Source organism: Scardinius erythrophthalmus, assembly GCF_964197995.2.
Source record: "Scardinius erythrophthalmus genome assembly, chromosome: 16".
Taxonomy (NCBI): domain Eukaryota; kingdom Metazoa; phylum Chordata; class Actinopteri; order Cypriniformes; family Leuciscidae; genus Scardinius; species Scardinius erythrophthalmus.
Window position 1 is genome coordinate 8,916,715 of NC_138236.1, and position 26,015 is coordinate 8,942,729.

Genomic DNA, 26,015 nt, shown 5'->3' on the forward strand with positions numbered 1-26,015 from the left:
AAGTCTCATCTGAAAGTGTTGCAAGCACATCAAACACATCAAGCATCCTTTGGGCTGCGAAGCAGAGCTTACCTATCTTAACAATGTTCTTCCTTAGAAATATATTTTTGGCCTTTAGATCTCGGTGAAGAATTCTCCTGTTTAAGCAAGACAAACAAGAATCAATAGACACCGAAGCAGCAAGATTCAAAGATTTAGAGATGTGTTGTTCAGTTGTGGCCATATTTGTCTTGCAAAGTGCACATTTTTTGTGTAAGGGCGAGCAATAAAAGACATAAAACAAATGCTTTTGAATGTAAAAATAAAAAAATAGGTCAGTTATGAATTATTCACAGGGTGAAAGAGGAGTGGTGTTCTCTGCTCACCTCTGATGTATGTAATGCACTCCCAACAGAAGCTGACAGAGCCATTCACAGACCTGAGGTTCTGATAACGCCCTGTCTGTCCGTTTTAGCTCATCTAACTTACAGTCCAAATCTTTGTCCTGAAGAACAGAGACAAAATAAAAAGGCAAACATGTTATAAATGAAAATCCGTTCTTTTTTGCATGAAGCACTGGGACTCTAGTCACAGCTACATAGAACAGACAAAAAGCTGATTAAATAAAGAGTCTTTGTTTCCAAAAAGATACTTCAAAGAATAATAATGTGCTGTTTTGTCTACTTTACTATGTTTCTCTCATTCTCTCTGATCTTTCTTTAAGAATGTGAGCCTTTGGGCATCTATTTACACTTCAGACAAAACCCACATTTCCCTGCTCACATGCACACTGGCAGCGCCAGTCACGATGCCCAGAGTCTCCTGAGACTTCTGCAGGGAGCGTGAGAGAGAGCAAAAGAGAGAGAGAGACAGAGACCCCACTGCTAATGATCAAAGATGATTAAAAATAATTTTGAGTGTAAAACAAAAAAAATATCCCCCTAAAATGAAGTCTACAATCATTAAAGCCTACTCAATGTCATTTCAAACCTACAGGATTTTTTTCCTTCCATGGAGCATAAAAGAACAAACTGTATCTTGCCTGACGCTTTACTGCCAAAAGAATTGTAAATACACATAAAATGTCTTCTCCCTCCCTCCCTCAAATAAACAAATCCCAGACCTGTGACTTTCTTTTTGCGAAACACAAAAGAAGATATCTGAACTGTTATAGTCCATACCTTGAATGACAATTGGTTCCAAGACAACATTTGACACCATTTACTTTTATTGTGTAGTATGGCCTATACATATAGTATATATGCTTAGAACAGTATTGCAATTCAAAGTTTAAAAGCTCACCAGTGCAAATGAGATCCAAAAGTTTGAAACAACAAAAGAGCATTTTTATTTTCGGGTAAACTAATTCTTATATGCATAATAACAATGAAATTAGATTGCGCATATAAAACTGCAGCATATTTAAGGATCTCTGTTCTCACCAAGTGCCGCCAAGAGAATAATCAATCCCACTAATGATACGACTCAAGCGGAGCTCAGTTTGAACACAACGCTGAACTCAGCACCCCTCATTTCAATAACAACAGACATTTGTCAATGTCTCAAGAGAGTGAGTTGGGAAAAATCTTAGGAAAGTCTTATATCGGTAATGCAGTGACAGGCATAAGGCATATCTTTGGATAAGCCCTCTTGTTCACTGCCCGAGGGAAGCATTTGCTCAATGTACGTGGGGCTCACCACGCGTATAAGCGAAGGATGAGTCGCATTATGAGTGTAATTGGGATTGGGCTAATTTGTCACTCCCATTAGATATTTATCTACGGTTATGACCATCATCACTCAATAAGCCACCTCGAATGCTTTCAAAAAGCTTTCAGTGCTTTTTATGAGTGCAAAGGTTTAATTGGCCAATGAATTTTGGAATAGCATTGTAGCATGAACAGAAGTAATGAAAACCTCCCTGTAGGCCAGGAGTACCTCCATTTCACTCACTACACAAGAGAGTGTTATCATTTATCAAAATCTCATGGATCTCACATGAAACTTATTGATTTTTTTTAGCAAATATATCTAAACCTGTCACAGTGTCTGGTTGGTGTTCCCTGGTTTTCCCCTAGAGGTCTCTCTTCCCTATTCTGTCATCCTTGCGTCATGAACTACATATCCCATAATGCCTACCTGGACTCATTTGATTATTGCACTCAGCTGTTCCCCATTACCTTGTTTGTATCTGTCTATTTATACCCTGTCTGTTTCAGTTCTGTCACGATACACACACACAGGGAAATAGGCAAGTTCCAAGAGCAGTATTTATTGGGTAATCCGTACTCACAACTAGTCCAGGCAAGGGTCAAATATCCAGTAAGGCAATCCAAAACACAAGAAACAAACAAGAACAGGGCAGATGCAAACGTCAGAAGTGCTGTGACATAAAACAAAGACTCCATGACAAACACTGAAACAGACAGGGTATAAATAGACAGATACAAACAAGGTAATGGGGAACAGCTGAGTGCAATAATCAAATGAGTCCAGGTAGGCATTATGGGATATGTAGTTCATGACGCAAGGATGACAGAATAGGGAAGAGAGACCTCTAGGGGAAAACCAGGGAACACCAACCAGACACTGTGACAAAACCAGGGGCGTCAGAGAGCAATTTCTATAAAAGCATGAGACAAAAAAAAAAAAAAAAGAGCTATTGGTTATTAAAGTTTCAGATTAGTAAGAGATTCATACTTTTATTCATCAAAGACCCATTAAATTGATCAAATGTGACAGTAAAGACATTTATAATGTAATGTTACAAAAGATTTCTATTTCAAATAATGCTGGGTTACACTTTATTTTAAGGTTTCATTATTATAGTGTAATTATATATTTAAGTACTCAGTAAGATTAAGCAACTACATGTACTTACTATAGGGTTTGGGTAAGATCAAGATTTGGTTGAGGGTTAGTTGCATGTAATTATGCATAATTTACTGTTATTACAATGGTAAGTACATGTAACAAGGACATTGTAAAATAAAGTGTTACCTAATGCTGTTCTTTTGAACTTTGGGATCTCACTCACATAATGCATAGTGTCAGCCATCTTTTTTTTTTTTTAAGCTAAACTAACAGGCTCGGACTAACTCGTTACGGAGACTCACGATAAAACGGCGTCTTTTCAGTTTCAAGTCAACTAGTAGCCTAATTGTATAATTTCTTCCGATACTGCCCTCTGTAACCAGTAGGCGTGGCTTGGGAGTGGCCTCGTAGGGCAGCAAAGAAAGTGCATTCTGGGAGTTGTTGTCTTTCATCCACATGAGCCAAAAATACATTTTCTGTCTTTTCTCAGTCTAGAAGGCATCAACTTCTAAAATAATTTCACAATTCTACTAAAAATGTTAAATGACCTAATTTAAATACACTTTCATCTTTCCAGTGGTGAAGTATCCCTTTAAGCACCAAATCAGCATATTAGAATGATTTCTGAAGGATCGTGTGACACTGAAGACTGGAGTAATGGCAGTTTTGTCAACACAAAAATATATATTTTTTTAAATATATTGAATTTTTAAATTGATCAAATAAATGAAACCTTGGTGAGCACAAGAGACGTCTTTCAAAGCCTTTACGAAATCTTACCAAGCCCAAACCTTTGAACAGTGGTGTATATAATTTATTTGCATTAATATAATATTTTAACCAATTTAACATACAATGTAAGTTCAGTCAAGATCGGTGGCTAAAAAAAAAAAAAATAAACATAAAAAAATAACTAAAACAGAAATTTCCAGGTTGTCTATGATCCTGGGAACACTGGAATCAGTACAAGTCTGTTTAAGACAACTAATATATTGACCAGTGCAACTAAAAATACTGAGTGCCCCATGCATTATCAAAGATGGGAGGTATATTGGCACAGCGGGTGGGGTGAAGACTGGTCTGCTGAAGGAGATGAGATGACTGGCATGGACAGATCTGAGCCACATTCACTCACTGAAGAGAGAGAGAGTAGACCTCCATCCTTTATCAGCTCTCAAGTATAGTTCAACCGTTCAGGTTCAAGGTGCTCAGGGGCAATCAAAACACTTTCTTTATGTAAGTGTCTGTGCTTGTTCCTGAAAGGGCAAAGAGTTGGAGCATAACAGAGGCTTCCCATGCCCTAATGATTCCCAGCCAGAGCTGTTTCTAAAAAGACGTCATACCCATCACGGGCAAAGAATCATCCCTCTGTCTCTCTCTCTCTGTGTGTATCTATGGCTTCAGTCTCTTAACATGAATATATGACATTTATCCAACGGAGTAGGAGGTAATGAGATCTGCAGTGAGTCATGTAGAGGAAATTTGCTATTAATTTATAACAGAATAGGTTTCTAGTGACTATATCAAAGGCACCATTTCCACAAATAATTGCATGGTGGTATGCCAGACCACCATGGCCATTAGTAAACATACAAAGCCAGCTCCATATTTGTACCCATTATGCTTTTATAGCACATGTTGAATACAGTCACAGACTACTCATATAACTCTTGCATATTTGCTTTTTAAAAATCTGGCAGTCGATGGCAGTCGAATATTAAGGTTTTTGACATTATTTTCTTGACAATCAAGGAATCACTGAGAAATATGAGAATTAGACCTCAGATTCCATGTCCTTAATTCCTAGCAAAAAATCTAGCATTAATTATCTCAAACGGATTCATTAAAAGAATGTATTGCTCCACCACCTGCATGACATCAGCAACCAACGTGGTTGAATGACAAATATGCGACCCTACGGTTTCAGGAAACAGTCGTGACAAGCTAGTTGATATCTTCAACAATGCATCATACTAGATAAGCAGCGATTTACGTCGTTGTACGGGAAACGCAACCCAGAGCGAGCCTTATCGTCACATTGAGAACAAGAAAGACACAAGATCAATTGTAAGGCCTATTCTTTATCCCATGTCTCTAGGAGAAAGGAACTCAATGCACATGCTCAGCACAGGAGGCATCTCCCTTAATCTATGTAGAAATGAAGAGCTGCATGCAGTAATCCAGAGCACAGAAAACACAATCAAAGCAGTATTAACGTTCAAACTGTTTTATGGCATCTGTCATCTTTTATTCTTCAACAGCTTGGAAACAATGTGGAATCAACAGCTGGTAAAAATGCTGTTGTGTTTCATTTTCTTCTGGGTTTCATTCTATTCTGCCCAATAACTGCCAATGTGGCACAGTTCACAAGTTTTTAAACTTCCTCAACCATACAGCCCTGAAAACAGTTAACATTCTCATGACATAATAATTTGTGTGAGATGGCAAAATCATATGATATTGTACAACTTGGATAGTAAAAAAAAAGAAAAATCCTATTTAAATCATGATTATAACTGGTAAGATTAATAAGTTCACACGTAAATTAAGATGTCAGTGTTCTCATATTGTCATGTTTGAAATAAAGAGGACAAATTTAAGAACATAATATTCACTTTTGTGATTGTTGGACATTTAAAATCTGGTCATGAACTATCAATTCAACCTTTAAAAAAATATTTAAGATATAATTAAGGTTTTTCCATTGTGACAATATTTTCATGACAAAGAACATTTCCCCCTCAAATTCTCATTATTGTTATGGGATAAATATCATTCTCATTATTGTAATACAGTAATGAAAATTATCCAGTCCCAATCATTTCTATAAAAACTAATTCAGTACAACAAACACTATCATAATGTGTATTTACTATTTAAATAAAATAGTAGCACTATTTATATAGTACTACTGGCCACTTTATTAGATACACATGTTCAACTGCTTGTTAACGCAAATATCTAATCAGCCATGACATGATACATGCTACATTTAAACTGAGCATTGGAATGTGGAAGAGAAATCATTCAAGTGACTTTTAACATGCCATGGTTGTTGGTGCCAAACGGGTATTACAGAAACTGCTCATGTACTGGGATTTTCAGACACAATAGTCTCTATGGTTCAAAGAGAAAACATCCAGTTCTGTAGGCGAAAATGCCTTGTTAAAGCCAGAGGTCAGAGGAGAATGGTCAGACTGGTTCAAGCTGATAGAACAGTAGCACTCATTACAACCAAGGTCTGCAGAAAAGCATCTCTGCACACACAACACGTCCAATCTTAAAGCAGGTGGGCTACAGCAGCAGAACACACACCGGGTGCCAATCCTGTCAGCTAAGAATGGGAAACTGAGGCTACAATTCGCACAAGCTCACCAAAATTGGACAATAGAAGATTGGAAACGTTTTCTAGAATGATGAGTCGCGACATTCAGAATTTGGAGTAAACAACATGAACGCATGGATCCATCCTGCCTTGGATCAACAGTTCAGGCTGCTGGTGGTGTTATAATGGTGATATTTTCTTGGCACACTTTGGGCCCCTTAATACCAATAAAGCACTGTTTAACACTACCTGAGTATTATTGCTGACCATGTCCTCCATCCTTTTATGACCACAGTGTATCATCTTCTGATGGCTATTTCCAGTAGCATGTCACAAAGCTCAAATCATCTCAAACTGGTTTCTTGAACATGACAGTCAGTTCACTACTTAAATAGCCTCCACAATCACCAGATCTCAATCCAACAGAGCAGTGGTTCCCAACCCTGGTATCATGAGTATCTATTACTAGTAACGATTGCAGCAACTAAGCAGAAAAATCAAAGACCAGAATCGAAATTATAATAATCTTTATTAATCCATCGGACAAATCATCCAGTGACATCGCAGGTTGTAGTACTGCAAGATGGCGGCGCCCTTGCTACAAAAGCTATAATTATTTTTTTTTTAAATGGTTACATCTATCTTGTTTGTCACATAATTTTTGATTAAATCCGTTGACTAAATAATATCAACTTGACTGCCTGCTTCATTTCCACTTTAAAATCATGGTTATGTTTAGACAAATTCATCATCTCATATAATTATCTGTGTTCTCATATGGTCATGTTTGATATGAAGAGGATAGTTTTACAAAAAATAAATTTGACTTTTCACTTTTGCAAATGTTGGACATTTAAAATTTGGTTCAGATCAACATGGGTTCAAACTATGTGACAAGTCTAATAATACTAATAATTTCATATGGACTTGGTCTGACATCAATTTAATACAGCAATTTGGACAAGAAAAAAATCAGTGTGGTGTCCTAAGTCAAGCTATTTCCATAACATTCCAAGGGTAAGAAACACACTTCCAAGGTAACATTATAGAGCTGCTGTAGCATCTCAGTTAAAAACAAAAAAAACTTTTCTGAGTAACTTCACTGAGTTCTCTAAATCTAAGTTTCACCTTTGTCTCACATGTTTCACCTTATATTTCACCTGAAGAGAAATAGAAATGGGCACAAATGAGACAATTGTTGGACCTTAGCAGAGTTTGTGACATTTGAGATCTCTTCTAAAACTCTAGATAAGATTAGTGTATGTTTTAGTATCTCAGAAATCAGAGAAGCAGATAAACCAAAAGTCTTAATTTGCTCTCCATTTATTCTCAATGCTTTCTAGGAGAAACAAGCAGAGATTTCATTCCTGATTTTTAAAGGATGGGAATGTCCATTAAATTCACTGAGAGTTTAACTCTTGAGTGCCAAAGAAACAGAGATGTGCAAAATGTAATAATCACTGGCCAAACCTTCCAAAGCATAGGGCAGAGATGACATGAGCCAGGTCTGACCTGCAGATATGTCTTAAAGCAAGGAATAGATGAAAAGATCAGATGGTGAGATAGACACAGAGACTGTAGAGGAGATGAGCGTGACCTCTGGGCGATGTCGGGATGCTCTAGGCATCCCTGATCCATCGCTGAACACAGAAAACGCTCTGCAGAGATGGGAGAGGAGCTGGACAGTGCAAGCAGAGTGATGGAAAGCTGGTTCAGAGCAAATACATACAGAATTATGACTAGGAAGTCAACCAAAGGGCATGTGCAACCCATATGACCTCCATTACATGATATGTTTACAAAAGTAAATTCAAAGAAAAAAAAAGAAACTTTTTGCACAGATGAATCCTGAACAATGCCACCAGGAGCATGTCATTTTGATTTCATGTTGTCTTTAAAACAATCACATGTTATAAAGGCCTAGGCCCTAAGGAAATCACATTTTATAAAGGCCTAGGCTCTAAGGAAAGGGATGTTCCTGAAGTGACCCTTTCACTAGGCTATATAATTATCCATTTTCTTGCGAGTGCCGTCAAGATTACTCTCTGGTGCTGTGCACTTGCTGCGATACTCCACCCACACGCTGTTCTGATTGGCTGTGGGTTTTGATTGATTTTTACGCATCTTGCAGTCGTGTCGCGTCTAGTGTGGAACAGACAAATTATTTGTCGTTGGAATCTTGTCGCATCGCATCTGGTTAGGACACGGTCACGGTGTATCACTCACTTTCATTAGGAACGTCTCTGCAAATAGTATTTCTATCCCAGTGTGTGTTTCAAGGACATAACATGACATTTGCTAATAATGTGATCACAACAGGTCAACATTGTTTACCAAGACCAGATCATGTGACTTGCTTCAGACCTATTACGACAAATAGAGACTAAAGGAAACCAAACCAGTTGTTCTCAGAAGGCAGTTTACCTCACAATACTCAGTGATGATGCAGAAGGTGTCTCTCTCCAGGAAGCTGGTGTAGAACTTGAGGATGGCAGGATGGTTCAGCTGAGAGAGAAGCTGAGCCTCTTGAATGGCATGGACCGTCTCATTGGGTTTCAGATCGCCAACATGAATCTCTTTTAGCACCTTCCTGCACAATAAACCACAGTGAGGAGGGTAAATAACATACCTTGAGTTAAATTCTAATATCTGAGCATCATTAATGCTTCAATACTGAATGCAATTTACACTGAATTAAGTCTCTTGTGCTGACCAAGGCTGCACTTATTTGATCACAGAAACAGTAAAAACATAAGAATTGTGAAATATGATTTTACTTTTAAAATAACCGTTTTCTATTTTACTGTATTTCAAAATGTAATTTATTCCTGTGATGGCAACGCTGAATTTTCAGCATCATTATTCCAGACTTCAGTGTCACATGATCTTTTAGAAATCATCCTAATATGCTGATTTGATGCTCAAATATTATCAATTATTAATGGTGCTCATTTATTAATAATGGGTCTTATTATGATGATCATTGTTGAAAACAGTTTTTCTTGATAATATTTTATTTTTAAACTGTTTTCAACATTAATAATAACACGAAATGTTTCTTGAGCACCAAATCAGCATATTAGAATGATTTCTGAAGGATCATGTGACACTGAAGACTGGAGTAATGATGCTGAAAATTCAGCTTTACCATCACAGGAATAAATTATATTTAAAAATATATTAAAATAGAATATTTTTTTTATTTTTTTATTTCATAATATTACTATTTTAAGTGTATTTTTGATCAAATAAATGCAGAACTGGTAAGCATAAGAGACTTCTTTCATTATACTTTTGACCAGTGTACCAGTGTATCAAATGACAGAAACAGCAATAAAAATGGAGTATATACTCTATTCAAGCATTCACTTCCACAGAAAGCTCTAGATTGACAGCTAATCCAACCGGGAAAATAAATAAAAAAGTTGTTAATGAGATAGGCTGTGGGATATGCTCTCAAGAGCCCTCAAAATCAAACTGCTCATCTCATTGCTTGTTCAGCCTTTAATTTTGCACAGCCTCTCTTAAATTTCCTACTGTCTGGAACCTGCCACCAATGCTGAGTTGCACTGTATTTATATAAGCGTCACGTTCCTCAATTACCAGCTGTAGCCTGGCCCCAAAAAAGTCATTTAGGGAAGAACAGATTGTTTTCCCTGACCTTTTCAAGCTTGAAGGGATCGGGAAGCCAGGGCCACACTTTAAAATTTAGTCTGTCATTAGCGCACAAATTATGAAGGGTCATTGTAATTATTCTGCTTTTAGTGATAAAATGAAGGGAGAGACACATCCATTGACAGAAAGTTGCCTTGGCCTATGTGACCTTTTGAAACGAGAAGGGAGAAAAAAATCAGCCATCTTCTGATGCATTTCAGATGAAAGACACTCAAGGCAAGACATCTGAATGAAAACGATAAGCATAAATTATCATGCCATTATTAAATTCTAAAAACGAATGGTCTTGAATAATGCGGAACTTGTGATCATTAGCCGTTTTTAAAAACTAAGAATGATCTATATGATAAATGGAGAGGAACTCTGTGGAGAATAATTGTTCCTCCAGTCGGCAGCAAAATATGATCGTCACATCTGCAGATCAAACTTTATGCACTTCATAATTCAAGTTGAAGGGACAAATAAGGAATGCTCAGAGCGGCTAATTTAATCCCATCGGCTTTTAGCAAGAAGAAAAATGCAAATGAGCATTTAACACAAAGCAGAGATTTAAATATCATATTTTAGTGACCTTATTTTCAGACCTTAAGGGAGTTAATCAAATACCACCAACAGAGATGAACGCACTGCATCTGCCTCCTGGTTTTGTTGCAAATTGGATCTCGGCTCGTTGAAGGAGAACTCTCATTTACCTCTCTCTACTTCAACATTCTGTTCTTTCCTCTTTCTACTTGAAAATCATTACAGCAAAGGGAACAGGTAAAGTGCACTTTAGCACAGCAATGCTGGTCATGGATTGCTCTCATTCTTCACGTTTTCCCGGAAGCTGAGACACGGGCCTAATAGCTAATGTGTTTTTAAAGATGCAGAAAGCAACTCCTTAATGGAGTCATTCAAATTCTTTCATCGCTGGCGGCTCAGGGCGTTCCAAGCCCATATGTCTTGAGTCATTTTCTGCAGGTCATATTTTTGAATACAATAATAAGGAATGGGCACTGGAGCTTTTAAGCTCCAAAACAAAAGTCCTCTATGTGACTAGTGTGCTATTTAGGTGGCGTCACATGACCAAAATTGCGAATTCACAGGCAAAAGAATTGTTCACTGTGAATAGTGTAGTGATGCATGAAGCACATCTCACACAGAAGTCACTTTCAAACCGAGCAGCTTTCTGTTGGTGAACACGGCAAATTCGTGTGACCAACTTGAACATGAGCCAAATCAGAGTGGGGAAATGTTCCGCTCCGGATCGCACGGATTCCTCTTGAAATTCCACAGTGGTAAATGTGACCATAGCTTAAGTCTTCTGAGGCCACTGGACAGCTGTGTGACAAAACGACAGCTATTAATTGCCGTTATATATTGGATCATGAGTCAGAGAGCTGAAACAGATTCAGTCTGATTTCATGAACGAAACATTCAGGAAGATTCTGTGAACTCGCTATGGAGCCTCTAAGAGAATATGGTGATAAAAATTATATTTCAGTGTTTTTTTGCTCCCCCGAAAAACGTTTGCTTTCCACAGAGGAAAATTTGCATTCGCTTGCAAAAAAAAAAGAAAAGAAAAAAAATGTGCAAAAAAATCCTCCCTTTCCTAATATTATTTCCATTATCAGTTTTGCGTTCACTAACAAAAGTTTTGCGAGCAAATGCAAAAGCACTGGAATATAATTTTCCTCCCATCTCATCTTTTTTCACACCTGATCACCAACTTGCCAAGGAGAGCAGAAGCTTTGTGTTCTACGAAGGAAAGATAATAAATTATGAACGTTATTATAAATTACATTTTAACCACAAGTCTTTACCACCATTAACATAAAAACTCAAATAACAAAAAATGATTTTAATGGCACAAACACTATCACACCATTCTGAAGCTCACATTAGCAGGACTCACTTTAATAAAGAGACACACAGAGAATCATTACACTGACTTTGACAGGTCAGTCTAATTTCGAAAATCTAATTTCGTCTTGGCCACGTCCTCTCATGTATCATTAGAGCTAACATACCTTTATAATGCATTATGTCACAAGAGCAATCTAATGAACCATTGAGCGGATGTTGTAGAAAGACTAACTTCAACTAAACACCCTGCATTATGGATTCACATTAGAAGCCTCTACCCTAAATAATGACAAGAGATCAAAACAACAATATTATCATCCATAAAGCTGTCACATCACCTAAGATATGTTTGTGTTTATCCATTTCATTTAAAGTATCCAGTCAATTAATGCATAAACTAGACTATTCACAATTGATCATCAACATCAACCTACAGTTTATGGGATGAAAACATGTCAGGGATTTTATGTTCTTGCGGTAAGATGGCACTTAATAAATGTGCTTAATAAAGTAACCTTTTTATGAACATTTAGCATGAGGCAATCTCAGCACTTTTGCTAATGTACATGAATAATACATGAAAATTCATTCAGTCTCAGACTCTCATCCTGTAATTGTAAACATGTATCAATATTATCTAGTCTGTTAAATAATGACAGATAGACATTCCTTCATGTCAAAGCAGATATGTGCTTATATTATTTGTTCTTACCAAGACTGTAATACAGTATTGAACCCCTTCCATAATTTATTACAGTTTCTAGTTTAAAAATGTGTCAATGACAGATATGGGTCATTTGAATTCCTTTGAGATGGGAAAAAAAAAAAAATATATATATATATATATAATATAGGCTACTGCTTCACAATCTTATTATTACGTTTATCTCTGAAGATAAATAAAGAAAAGTGCGTCTGTTCTCTCTAATAGGGAGATATAAGTATGAAAAATGTGATAGGGGAGCGCGAGGCACAACCTAACGTGGGGTTAAATGTAACACGGACCTTTTACATAGTTAGTCAGGGTCAAGCAGGTTGTGTTTCCGCTCGTTTTCTCTCGCTGCCAGAAGACGGTCTCCCGCGAATTTGTGGAAAGTTTTGATAAGATTCTGTGAAGATACTGGACAAAGAGTGTTTTGACACCATGCAAGTAAATTTTCTCATCATAATGTTTTCGGTTTCTGAGTTGGGAGTGTACGTCACCAAATCTAACTTTATATTACCTTAATCACTGTCTTGTTGGCTAAAACATAGCACCATTTTGAAACATATCAGCAACTCCTAGCAACTGTTAGCTATAGGCTTAAAGTATTTTTTTACCCAGCGGGGTTAGTAGTAGCACAGTGTTACAACTAAGCCTCCAAGTGTACAACAATAATGAAATGAAAACAGGGAGCCACACAATTTTTCAGGTTTGAGTATTTATTTATATATTTATTTTGCCACATTTAACTTTGTTGGACTTTCACAATGTTGGAATTTAAATATCAAAGTATGATTTTTTTTCACATTTGTTTACTATGCATTGACCACTTGCCACTTGTTTTCATTTAATAAACCCTTTAAATTTTTATTTAAGCTCGTTTTTATTATTATTACTGTTATTATTATTATTATTATTAATAATAATTTGTATGCAACTGCCACACACAAATATAATTAAATTACAATTACAATATTTTATTGTAATTTTATTTATTTATTGCAAAACTGTGCAGCTCTTTCATATATTCAGTGCAACTGTACGAAAAGTGTTTAAGTGTTCATTTGTAGCAGAGATGTTTATGTTGCTTGTGTAAAAGTAAGAAAGATTGATCTAACTTAATTATTTTTTTAATAATTGAGCCAAAACCAAAATGTGTTTGGTTGTGCCCCACTCTCCTCTACAGAGTGACTATATTATTTCTTAGCGCAATAAGAAATCAATTTAATTTAGCCTTATTGGGTGATTTAAATTTCAACCTTACCATATTGTTTCACAACGTAAAGAAAAGCTTAGCTAGATCTCTTCAGATTGAAAATGGGATACTGTACCATCGATAAAAAACATCAATCGCTGAAATTTCCTGTGGTGATTGTGAATAATTGAACACGCGTTCATGTCCCATTTCTTAGTCTCTCTCTGGAGGCGTAGAGGTAATTTGAGATCTATTTTAAGGATATAGGAAAGCTGAGCAAATAACCAACAGCAATCCTTTGCAATTTTAACCTGTATGGTTCCATATTTTATTTCAGCCTCGAGATCAGAGGAAGCAGGTATGAGTATAGAGTAAATGTTGACCGACTCCTGCTCATTTTTGCAATCTATATCCTTTGATTGAATATAACCAAAGCCTTGGCCAAAATTGAACTGTCAACCTATCTATGAGGTTTTGCAGTAAATAATTACACCATACACCATTACATCAATTTTAGAAAATGCCTGGCTACAATATCAAAGGATAATGTTTATCATCAACCATAGTAACTGAGCAACACTCTCTCTATAAATGTGGCAAAATATTTTACTTTTTGAGGTGTTGTTAAGGCCGGATAACCTTAAAAGGTACTGTTACCATGATGTGTAAAGTAAAAAATAAATGGAGAGAAAATCCCCATGACACACAAACCAGGTCAGCAAACGGATGTAGCAGCATCAACCAAGAAAGCCCCAAATCTGTCATGCAGTGGTGTGCAAGGAAAGGATAGAGTGCCTGAGAGAGAGAGGAATGAGAGAGAGAGAGAGAGAGAGAGAGAGAGAGAGAGAGAGAGAGAGAGAGAGAGAGAGAGAGAGAGAGAGAGAGAGAGAGAGAGAGAGAGAGAGAGAGAGAGAGAGAGAGAGAGAGAGAGAGAGAGAGAGAGAGAGAGAGAGAGAGAGAGAGAGAGAGAGAGAGAGAGAGACCAGTCTATACGAGAGCCTGGGCACTTGAAAACAAATTTGGAGATTTCTGGTGGGCCTGGACCCAAGTGGAAGGTTGCATAGCTGAGAGCTGGATCATGAGGTGAGCAGAAATAAGCACTGCTGCTAGGAGTCTCCAGGGAATCTTGTCTGACAGGCAAATCCACAGAGGACAAGCTGAAAGTGGGCTCGCAGGGCCAAATGGAGAGAAACGCTCCCCTCCTTGAGTGAGATTAGCTGCCTCTGGCCTCTGAGAGGAGAATATAATGATATTCAGAATGATCCAGATCTGCTAGTCACCAATGTTTTGTTTTAAATGCCTGCCACATTGTGATAAAGAGACACCTACTGCACATTTAAAAATGGAAATACTCAACAGGGGTCAAGAGGTCAAGAGATAAAATCAGCAGTCACAAACGACTGTAAAAAAAACATTTTGTTTCCACCATTCAAAATCTGATCTAATTTCAAATTGAACCACTTCTGTCATCACAAACACTCAAAAGAGTTCATGAGTGATTCGTTTGAGTCCGATCTTTTCCATTAATTGATTCATCCATACCTAAAGCCTTTTCAATGAATGGTTCACTGATCAAGGGTGCGTTTCCTTCGGCTAATTAATCTATTCGAGATCTCTGAGATGCTGCTGTAACGAACAAGCCACCTAATGACTACTTCTCTCTTACATGTAATTTATCTTTATTTGATGTTTGATTCCCTCATACATCATACTCTGGAGTTCCCTTGCGCATTTTAGGCACATGTGCACTCTTCAAAAACGGTATACAGTAGAATGTACTGAATGTTAACTTATTGTGTCCAAGTCCACATGTCATTTAACAAGAAACTATGCTTCTAACCACATCCAGAGATTGTTCCAACCACGTTAGTTTGCGATGCTGTTTACGAATGTTAGTTGAAACTATTTTTTTCTGGAAACACCAAATCATCGAACTATGTTGGTAACAACAGAACTCGCGACAACAGTTTGCTAATGATGCTTTACTCAAATGTTTTGTATTACCACTGGTTCTTTTGTGTTCTTTTTAAAGCTTGAATATTACTAAAACTAAATCTGAAAAATATATATATATATATATATATATATATATATAAATAAAGATATATAGAAATATTAAAATAAGTTAAAACTTTAACTAAAATTCAAACCTGAAAATGTATTTAAAAAGATAATTAAAAATATTAAGAAATACTATAAGGAATAATACTACAATAACACTGATGAAGATTAATTATGTGAATGAATTATTCCTTATAATATGAATTGTGATCCCTCAACCAGGACAAGGTGTTTAAATAACACACCTGCTATATAATAATCTTCTTTGTTCCATAAGTATATGGATTTATAGAATACAACACACCCTTGCGCCCACAGTGGTACTTTTGGCACATTTGTGAGACCATTAATGAACACCAGAGCAGATGACAGGCAGCTCTTCTCTGCTCACATTCATTTTGTTAATAAAGATGTAGTTTGTGTAAAAAGGTCACACTTTTTTTAAAATGGCTCCATAAATACCGTTTTGCCACTCTTTAGTGTGGTGTGACAGATCAAGCAAAGCGGCAGCATGGAGAGCACTTGAACCGATCATCTCTTCCGCTTCATTACGATTTGCAGCACGAAATAAGCATCAATGAACATCTAAAGGTATGTTGAAAGATACAGTACATCTTAATGAAATCCTTATGTTTCATGTAATCGCTCAATCGGTGTTTCAACTGTCGAAAGACTTCAATAAACAATGTCACATTTACCTCAGAAAAACTATTCAATGACCAAAAACTCGTTAGTCAGCTAGAAAAAATGAACTCTAGACATGTTATTTTAACTTAATCTGTTCTTCAATATTTAATGTAAGTTTGAATAAATCCATTATGTTTTTATGACAGCCACTATTTAAGTAGAAACATAATTATGTCATTAAAAATGTATTTATTATAATTTTATTATAATAAAAACTTCCTTATGTGTAAGTAGCCTACAAATCAGTTCATTTTTGTTGTACCAACTGGGGTTCCCTGTACAGTTTACATCAGTGGTTCCCAACAGGGGGGTCGCGGCCCACAAGGGGGCCTCAGCGAGCTCTGTGGGGGGTCGCGTCATATTTTGAATAGTTTTGAGCAATGAGCATTAAATAAAAGTCCTTAACTTTTTTCTGTTCAAAATTTACAAAATGTATATAATGAGCGAGTTCATCATGAATCCATTTTCCAATCCGTGTTTTTGTCTTATCCTAAACCACTATGGTACACCTATGATAAGTGTTTACATTGGGACTATTTCACACTGGTTCGGATCGCTGCAGCTGCGGAGTAGCCTAGTACCTGCGTGACCCGTCATAGACGTACACAGAGAGAAGTAGTTCCGGCTACAATGTTCTTCCGAAAGACGCATTATTCTGTTAATAAACGCATGTTTATTATCACTCGTTATAGCGCCAAAAGCGTCAAAAATAAAGCCTCACAAATAACATGCAAGTATTGAGGTCCCAGACAGCAGTCATTTAGTAATAGCCTATATATATATATATATATTTTTTTTTTTTTTTTTTACCTACACCTACCTGAATATTTTTGTTATTGCATTTCAAATAGGGCCACTTTATAGGCTACTCCTAGGCTTACGTTTTTAAATTACAAAGGGCCTACTGATGTTTTTGTTATTGTATTTTCAATATTATAGGCTATTATTTGTTCATAAACATATCTGGTTGTAGTAAACATACCGTTTGCTTGAAAACAACATATTCTGTCATCCTTGCTGCAAGTTTACAAGAGCGATAATATCATTAAATGTGAACTTGTGAAGGGGGGCCCTAAAATATTTTCTTGGGAAAAAGGGGGTCTCAGACAAAAAAAGGTTGGGAACCACTGGTTTACATCATAAGTTGAGATTTTTTTTTTCTTAAGGAAATTTGTAATACTGATTAATTAATTAATCAATATTGAATTGAATTGAATCTATTCAAAATCAAATAGAATCACAAGCTTGTAAATCGAAATTGAATGAAATCATGAAATTTGTGTGCCTATAAAATTCCAGGAAGACTACAAATAGACCACTTAAGCAAATGCTGAAGGCTTTTGACAAGGGACCCACAGGATGTGAGCCCAACTTTTGGGGCAAATCCAGAATAGGAAGTAATTTATCTGGGCTAATAAAGCCCAGTGAGAAGCCAGCTGGAGGAGAGGGGTACGGCAGTCTCAGCTCACAGCGCCCAGCACTGACATTTGGCTCTCACAAAGAAACAAAGGAGTTCATAGCACTGTAAGAGCCACTGAGGCAGTAACAACAAAACACACACACAGCAGGATTTTTTTTAAGGCTGAGAAAAGACTAAGGAAGGACAACTGGTGCATAAGTGGAGAAATGGACAGGAGGTGTGGTGGTCTCCTGAAGATGGGCATTCAGGTTTGGTGCCAGCACTCTGCATGTGACAGGTCAGAAGCTGGCGAACAGCTGCGATGGACTAACAAGCAGAAAGCTCAGGGTTAAAGGAACAGTAACCCGTAGCATGACGCCATGCACGCGCCCGTGGGCAGCTAAAGTGTGGAGCTCTTCCTAATTGGCCTTCGCTTCCACCAGCATCTCTCTAGCTTCCAGTTCCATCTCCTCGTCTGATATGGGTTTCACAGAGAGGCTATGTCATCAAGTGTGATAGACAGAGAGAACAGTTAAAGTCAGCATGAAACAAAAGTTGCAATAGTCTTTTCATGCTTATTCTGACGTATATCTGAGAAACAGCTTCTCTAACAAGAAAAAATGTAGGGTGAGAGGAAGTTATTAGGGCACATGAATAAAAAAAATTCATGTCGTGCATTGATTAATCATTTATAATAAACACTGCAATGTTCCATTAAAAAAATACGATTCTGAATTCATGAAAACTTTCATGAAAAGCATCAAATGGACAGACAACTTGCTCTTCTCCAAATGGTTTGTGTTCTGTTTATGAATCTAATTATACTCACAGACCAAAAACTGTAGAAATCAATATGTGAAGGATAATATGTTATCGGTTGGTCTAAATGGCTAAATAAATGTGGTGAGCAAAAGGGGTGAACGGGACAGGGCTCTGCAGTTCAAGGTCTAAACGGATGAAACTACTGTATCTCTTAGCAATCCCATTCATCTTAATGGCAGTTGCTGAAATGGCCCATATACAGCTCCAAATTGAATTTCAGTCTGTTCCTCACAAAAAACTACCATATGACTTCAGAAGACTGACTTGAACTACAGTTATGATATTTTTATGGTGCTTTTGCATCGCCATGAACTGTAATTTCATGGAAAAGAGTGACGGTCACAATTCTTTTACATGTCTTTTTTGGGGTTAGTTAGATTTTTCAAAGTTTTTTTAGAGAATTGAATTACTCATTCAGCAAGGTCATATTACATTGATCAAAAATAACAGTAGAGACATCTATTTTGAATAAATGCTGTTCTTTTGAACTTTCTATTCATCAAAGAATCCTGAAAAAATGCACCACAGTCTCCACAAAAATTAAGCAACAACTTTTTTCAATATTGAACGATTTCTGAAGGACCATGTGACACTGAAAACTGGAGTAATGACGCTGAAAATTCAGCTTTGCCGTCACAGAAATACTATACTATAATAGTATACTATACTATACTACTATAAATGCAGCCTTGCTGAGCATAAGGGACGTCTTTTGAATGGTAGTGTCATTGTGATTCTCAGATGTCTATAAAGAGACATGAAACTACTGTATGTAGAAAATCAGTTGCCTATGAAAATTATCAATAGTCTAGTGCTCGTTACACAAAGATATTTTGGCACCAGAATCAAGAGCCATGTAATAAATATAGAAGTGACACAGCCAAACATTTGTTCTGTTCTGAGAGCAATGTCCTCATAAACTAAGACCTGTTGGTTTTAATTTACTGTGGGAGCTTCACTGCGAACTGAATCCGGGTAAGATGTAATATTGCCACGATCTCCTGAAATAATGACTCACAATTTCCTTTTTTCTTTTCTTATCTCTGTTTCAAAAGCAAACCTGCCTGTTTAAGACTGCGGGCCTCTACAGAAGCAATAAATCAACTTCACAACATATTTCACAACACATTCAGATGATACCAGCGAAGCTTCCCTCAGGACTCTTAACAGATTTGAATGTAAAAAAGCTTGATGCAATTTAGCTAATATTCCAGTGACAGGCCATTTATTCTCTCTAACAAATGCACCTATGCAGAAAAATAAATATTTACATTATTAACAATGAAAACTGGATCAAGCATGAGAGTATTAAAACGATACATTTTGCTCTTTAATGAAAGCATAATAGAGAGTTTAATCTTATACCATTTATGATCATAAAGAATAATAGATGTGTTGGTAGTAACATGAAGGATTCCTCAATTATCTCAAGGGAAAACAATAATGACTGGTTAGTAAGACCAATGCTGCTCTCAGGTGGCCGGACAAGAGAAGTGAATTTTGAAAACCAATTTCAATATTGCCATTTTTGTAATTATCTCAATAATATTAATTCAGTGCACATGCATATTTTCTCTCATGCACAGGATGCATCTGGATCTCGTTAAATCCAACACAAAAAACATATACATAATTTAATACAAAGTATGTAGGAGGACAAACCTCAATAATCCCTGTAAACGTCATGCATTAAAGGGGTAGTAATATTTACTTCAAAATGGGATTCCGATAAAACATGGCTGCCTATACAGTAGAAATTTCGAAATCAGTGCAGAGAAAACTGAGAAAAACTTCCCTTTTGCCAAACAGGAAAGAAAACTTCAAAACCTATTATGAACTAGGCATGTTGCCAACTAAGGCCAATTATCGTGTTTCTTTTTTATAGAATTTTTAACAATGTATTGAAATCCATATTGTAAATACACAATGGTTTTGATAAATCAACACTTTATTTTCTATTTGCATTTTCATTCATTCAGTCATTTGGAAATATAAAAGAATAGACAATATTTAGACAGGTGGTCATCCAAAGTTATGTCATGAAACTCTAGATGGTGCAGGATGATTGGTCCTTAAAGGTGACATATTTTGCCCCTTTTCACAAGATGTAACATAAATCCATGGTGTCCCCAGAATGTGTCTGTGAAATTTCAGCTCAATATACCCTCCAGATAATTTATTATAGCTTGTCAAATTTGCCCTATAAATCCACAACATGAAAACATCTCCTTTTCATGTTGTGGAGTTACATTGATTCATCTCATCGACTTGCATGTACCATCATGTTTAACTTTTACACAAGTTGACAGTTCCATGAGGTATTTTTAAGATAAATGTGACATTTTTGGTCAAATAGCGTTCTGTGCTCATCTGTGCAGCAACGACAGAACAGTTTGCATGCTTTGCTCGAATTGTTGCCATAGCGTAACTTGAGAAAACCAAATGGGGGCGCCATGGGTGGAAATGTGCAGATTAAGGGGCGGTAATATTATAATAAGATCCCCTTCCAGCGAAATCTGATCGGCTTATTTTTTGACATGCTTGCAGAGAAAGGCTTACCAAAACAAAGTTACTGGGTTGTAACTTTTCACATTTTCTGGGTTGGTAGATGCAGCGGGGACCAGATTATAGCACTTTAACACGGAAAAAGTCAGATTTTCATGATACGCCCCCTTTAACTCAAACTGCTTGCAATGACACCATTCTCTATAGGGCACAGCTGACTGGTTCCTGCTGTATCAGTAGCCAATGAGCTCGCTGCTAAAACTTAAAGGTTGCATCAGCGATTTCAGGCCCAAACATAAATGATCACATTCATCTAATCTTTCCTAAAGATCCGCTAGCTGCCCGCCCCATAAGCAGGCCGTCAAAAAAAACGCGTCTCTGTAGGCAGCCTAGGCTCTGAGATCTGCACACAAAAACAGTTGGTTTCACCAACCACTCAAAACCAAAATAAATAGTGTTCCAACCAATCACCGACGGAGATTAGATGAATGTGATCATTTATGTTTGGTCCTTTTTGGGCCTGAAATCGCTGATACAACCTTTAAAATACTTGGTCAGCAATTACTATAGCAGTGCAGCGCGCTTTCAGAAACCCTCCACCTTCCCCAGCTCCACCTGTATGGATCTGCTTTGGGTAATACATGCATTCTATAGCAGCAGCATGTCTTACCTGCTCACAGCAGCGTGTCATGACATGGTTAGATTCAGATGGTAAATATCATATATTAAATTGGGTTTCCACCTTAGAGATAATCACTATATTTAAAATGAAACCATCTTATTTAAAAATATGACATTAATCATATAATTTGATACTACTGTAAAGCTTTATTAAATTATTATGGGATTCAATGCTTTCAGAATTTTTTTTTATATAATTTTGTTTTTGTATTGTTAAAATGAACATATTTTAATGACAGTATATTTATTGAACAAAAAAGAATATTTATTTTAATCAAAATAAACCGAAGATAGTACAAACTTCGCTAAAGTGATTGCTTTGAACAATAGTATTAACTTACAGTCTCTCTGCTGCGACTGCCTTTGTGTCTTTAACAAGATACACAGTGCCGAAGCTTCCCTTCCCGAGCCTCTGCTGAATGATGTATCTGTTCGCTATCAGGCTGCTCAGGTCAGAAGATGTTTGTGTGGAAGCAGGATGACAGTGTGTTTGTCCTGGACGCTCACGAAATCTGGGCATTTTTCAGTCATGAATCCAGTGCAGCCAAACTGCAAAGAGATGATGTTCTCTCTATTTTAAATAAAAATGATTTTTAGAGTTGATGATAGATTTTTCTAACCTCACCCTGAGGGTCGGAAATTCGTTTGACCAACTTCTCTGAACTTCCTGTGTGTTAAGTCGCTGTCATGGGAACAGTGCAGAGGAGTTTTTCTCCTTTAGATGGCGCTGATCTGCAATGTTGACTGTCAACTAAATAATGTTGACGTGCTAGTCAGGTTGTGGATATCAGTGGAACTTGATCAGTAAATTAGTGCATTATGACATCAAATTTCAGGATCATGTAGGCTTCTAAAGTTAAAATAATAATTTAATTAAAGACAAATTAAAACATCACAAAATATTTATTATGAATATTTGGTCTACAGCAATGCATGGTTGCATTTTAATTCAATTCACTACCATTAAAACAAGCATTTCAATTCAAACCTGTCATACAGTGTCAAATATGTACAAAACAGGTTTATAAAAATTAAACTTGGACCTGTTGAATGTTCTTGAGAAGCCTATAGCTACTATCACTTTCAATTTCTATATTTACATTTTGTTCCAGAATGTTTCTTAATTTAATGGACATAATTCATTTTATACTGTACAAACTGTATATTCGATCCCCTAATCCTAAACAGCCCTCACAGAAAACATTCTGCATTTTTGTACATTTTCCAAAAAACATAATTTAGTGTGGTTTATAAGCTGTTTTCCTCATGGGGATCAAAAATGTCCCCACAAAGTAAAAAAAAAATACTGGTATAGCTTTTTCCTTGTAGGGTCATTTGGTCACAAGTCACAATGTATGACAGGACCACACACACACACACACATGCAGAGAGAGGCAGAGAGGCAGAGAGAGGCAGAGAGAGGCAGAGAGAGGCAGAGAGAGAGAGAGAGAGAGAGAGAGAGAGAGAGAGAGAGAGAGAGAGAGAGAGAGAGAGAGAGAGAGAGAGAGAGAGAGAGAGAGAGAGAGAGAGAGAGAGAGAGAGAGAGAGAGAGAGAGAGAGAGAGAGAGAGAGAGAGAGAGAGGTATATCCACTATATCTAAGGTTAACCATTCACTACTGTGCTGTAGATGGATGAATCATTCTGAGCTGTGTTGGCAGACCTACAAAATAAAGATAATCGTTTCAGTAAAATTGTCACAAACTCATATTCACTATCAATATTACTTCAAGAAAGACAGTCAAATATGATTAAACATGTTGCATTATCTTCATAACTAATGGTCAGATTACAAAATGTAAGTACAGCACGAAGAAATGTTTCAGTGATGTGTCTCTTGAATGCTCACATTTGAAGCAGGTTTTTAGGTTGAATGTTGACAGATGCATATTGCACTTCATATTCTTGCATCACATCTTCGGCTTCCAGGTTTGTGGAGACTGTGGGTGTTTCTGTTTTAGCCTTACAGAAGACGACACAGAACATGTCAACAACAGTTATCTTTTGATAGTGCCCTGAGACCAGCTTAGTTCAGCATAACCAGAATGGTTTTTCTGATGAAACTGGTTGACCAAAGGAGGCTTGCTGATTGAGCAAACACCAGCATGCAAAACACAACATGTTGGTGTCATCTCAACAGGGTATGTACATCTTGTACAATTATGATTTACTGTATAACTTAACACAATCCTAAACACGATAACACTTGTTTTTGTTCTTATTATGCATGGCATATTTACTCCCTACAGGAGATGTACAAAATACATTATATATACATGATGTTTAGGTTTTACAAATATTGTTACAGTTGTTTGGTGAGTGCTGTATTGAGAAACCTGGTTTTCTCCTTCCTCCTTTGGTTTGCTGCAAGTTTTTGCTTTCCTTTAAAAAGTAAATGTGACAGACATGCATTATAAATTGCATAATTTAGCTGATATAAGATCTTGGATGATTTCAGAAAAGGGTTTGATTCTGAGAAAATATTTTAAAATAATTTTTTATTTTAACAAATAAATATATATATGCAGTCTTTGTGTCGCAAGCCTCAGTCACTCGCCCTCGCCAACATACAACTCTCTGGCAGACAGGGCTTGACATTAACACCCGCCAACCCGCCAAATGCGGGTGGATTTTGCTCGTGGCGGGTAACACAGTCACTCCAACTAGCCACTTTGGCGGGTTGAATAATTGTAGTCTTTTCAAAAGGCATCTGAAATAAGTGTGACACTACGACACTACAACTCCCGTGAGTATTAGGGCTGTCAACGAATATTCTAAATTCGAATACTTTAAAAAAAAAAGAATTTCGAAGGTGAAAATGAATATTCGAATGTGGAAAACGCCCGCGGTAGCAGAGGCGCGGCTGTCTGCTTTGCGAGTGGGCGCGCTGCCTGAGGGATCAGGGACAGGTAACAGGAAGAAGCGTTGACACATTAAACAGAAACATTACTAAAGTGTAGGCTACTGTACTGACTGAATAGATATTGCATGAATAAGGTACGTTAGATACAGCAGTTTCATGCACTGCAGGCTTCCACTGGTTTGATTATTTACCGTTTCATGTCAAGGAAAAGTTCCATGTTTACCACAGCACAGCTCGCTCGGAGCGTTCAATGTAGGTTCTATATACTGTGAAACTTCAATTAATGTTAATAATATTTGTTTCAATCACTGAATGAAGCCTGCGACCTTTAAGTCGCGACCTTAAATTGCTTGCACAAAACTCTTGATCAGCACTCAACATTTGCTTATTGTTGTTTATCCTTTAAACCGTTATGTGCAGAGAGCGTGACGCCTCATTCGCGCCGCAAGACCTCCAGACGCGCATAAACGCGTCTTTACATTGAAATCACTCGCGCCTGACGCGCTATTCGTGTCCGGCGTGAACGCAGCAGGATGAGGGCGAGCGAGAGAAAGTTGATTTACTTTTTTGTGTGTAGGTAATACGTTGTCAAATATGTTTAAACTTAAATAAACTACCTATACAAGTAGTTATGTCTCTTTCTATTAATTTGTCCTGTTATTGACGTAAGCGCGCGTCATTGACAAAATGCGCAACCAGATGTTCGAATAGTTCGAATAGGCAATAGGCTTGGCTATGTGTTTAGCCTATTGCCCACTAATGTGTGGGTTTTTTTTAGAGGGAATATTCGAACGTCATTTTTGAGCAATTTTGACAGCCCTAATGAGTATTACATGCACACAGTGTTGCCTTGCGCGCTAGTGACCGACAACACAGAAACGAAGAGACAGCTAGCTGCCCTGCTGGAGTTAGTCGTATGCCGGTGTGGAGCTATGTGGCGACATATAATAGGCCTACATAATACATGGTTTTATTTTAAAAAAGGAGCTTTACACACAACCTTATCAGAGCTAATGATAATGACCTGTATTGTTATATATTTATGTAGTCTTGATTTGGGTGTGTACAGTGGTTTTACATTTAAAAGGGTTGCAAATCTAGTTCAAGTAAATTTTAGCACGCCATAGTCAACTTTTATCAGGTAATTTCACAACAACAAAAATGTGGCTAGTAAAAATGCTGTGTGGCTAGTAACTTTGGAAAACCACTAGCCACATTGGCTAGTGAGCAAAAAAGTTAATGTCAAGCCCTGCTGGCAGACACACAAAATGTACTTTCAAAATCATTTTGTTTTCTGAATTGTGCAAGGTCAGTTAATGTTTCATTCAGACTGACTGAAAGAGTTATAATACATTGGTGTGTTCAAGTACAAACAATACAAAAAGTCCTACCTTCTTATGAGCATCACAGCTGCAATAATGAAGCCAAGTGAGATTAAAGACACGACAATAATCAGAACTGTT

The 26,015-nt window shown here is 37.0% G+C and overlaps 1 protein-coding gene across 4 annotated transcripts in view; it reads right to left on the reverse strand.

The window, feature by feature from the left end:
* Positions 1-22,420, reverse strand: part of nek11 (NIMA-related kinase 11) — a 65,939-nt gene extending 43,519 nt beyond the window's left edge. The window contains exons 1-5 of one of the 4 annotated variants that reach the window (XM_081388244.1): positions 22,317-22,419; positions 22,033-22,240; positions 8,543-8,708; positions 366-484; positions 73-137 (exon numbers count right to left, since the gene is read on the reverse strand). In XM_081388244.1, the coding sequence (XP_081244370.1) occupies positions 73-137; positions 366-484; positions 8,543-8,708; positions 22,033-22,211 (529 nt within the window). In that variant the 5' untranslated portion in view covers positions 22,212-22,240; positions 22,317-22,419. Of the gene's footprint in view, positions 1-72; positions 138-365; positions 485-8,542; positions 8,709-22,032 lie in introns of all 4 variants that reach the window. The other 3 variants (XM_081388246.1, XM_081388243.1, XM_081388245.1) reach the window with 3 other exon arrangements.
* Positions 22,421-26,015: the final 3,595 nt, after the last annotated feature.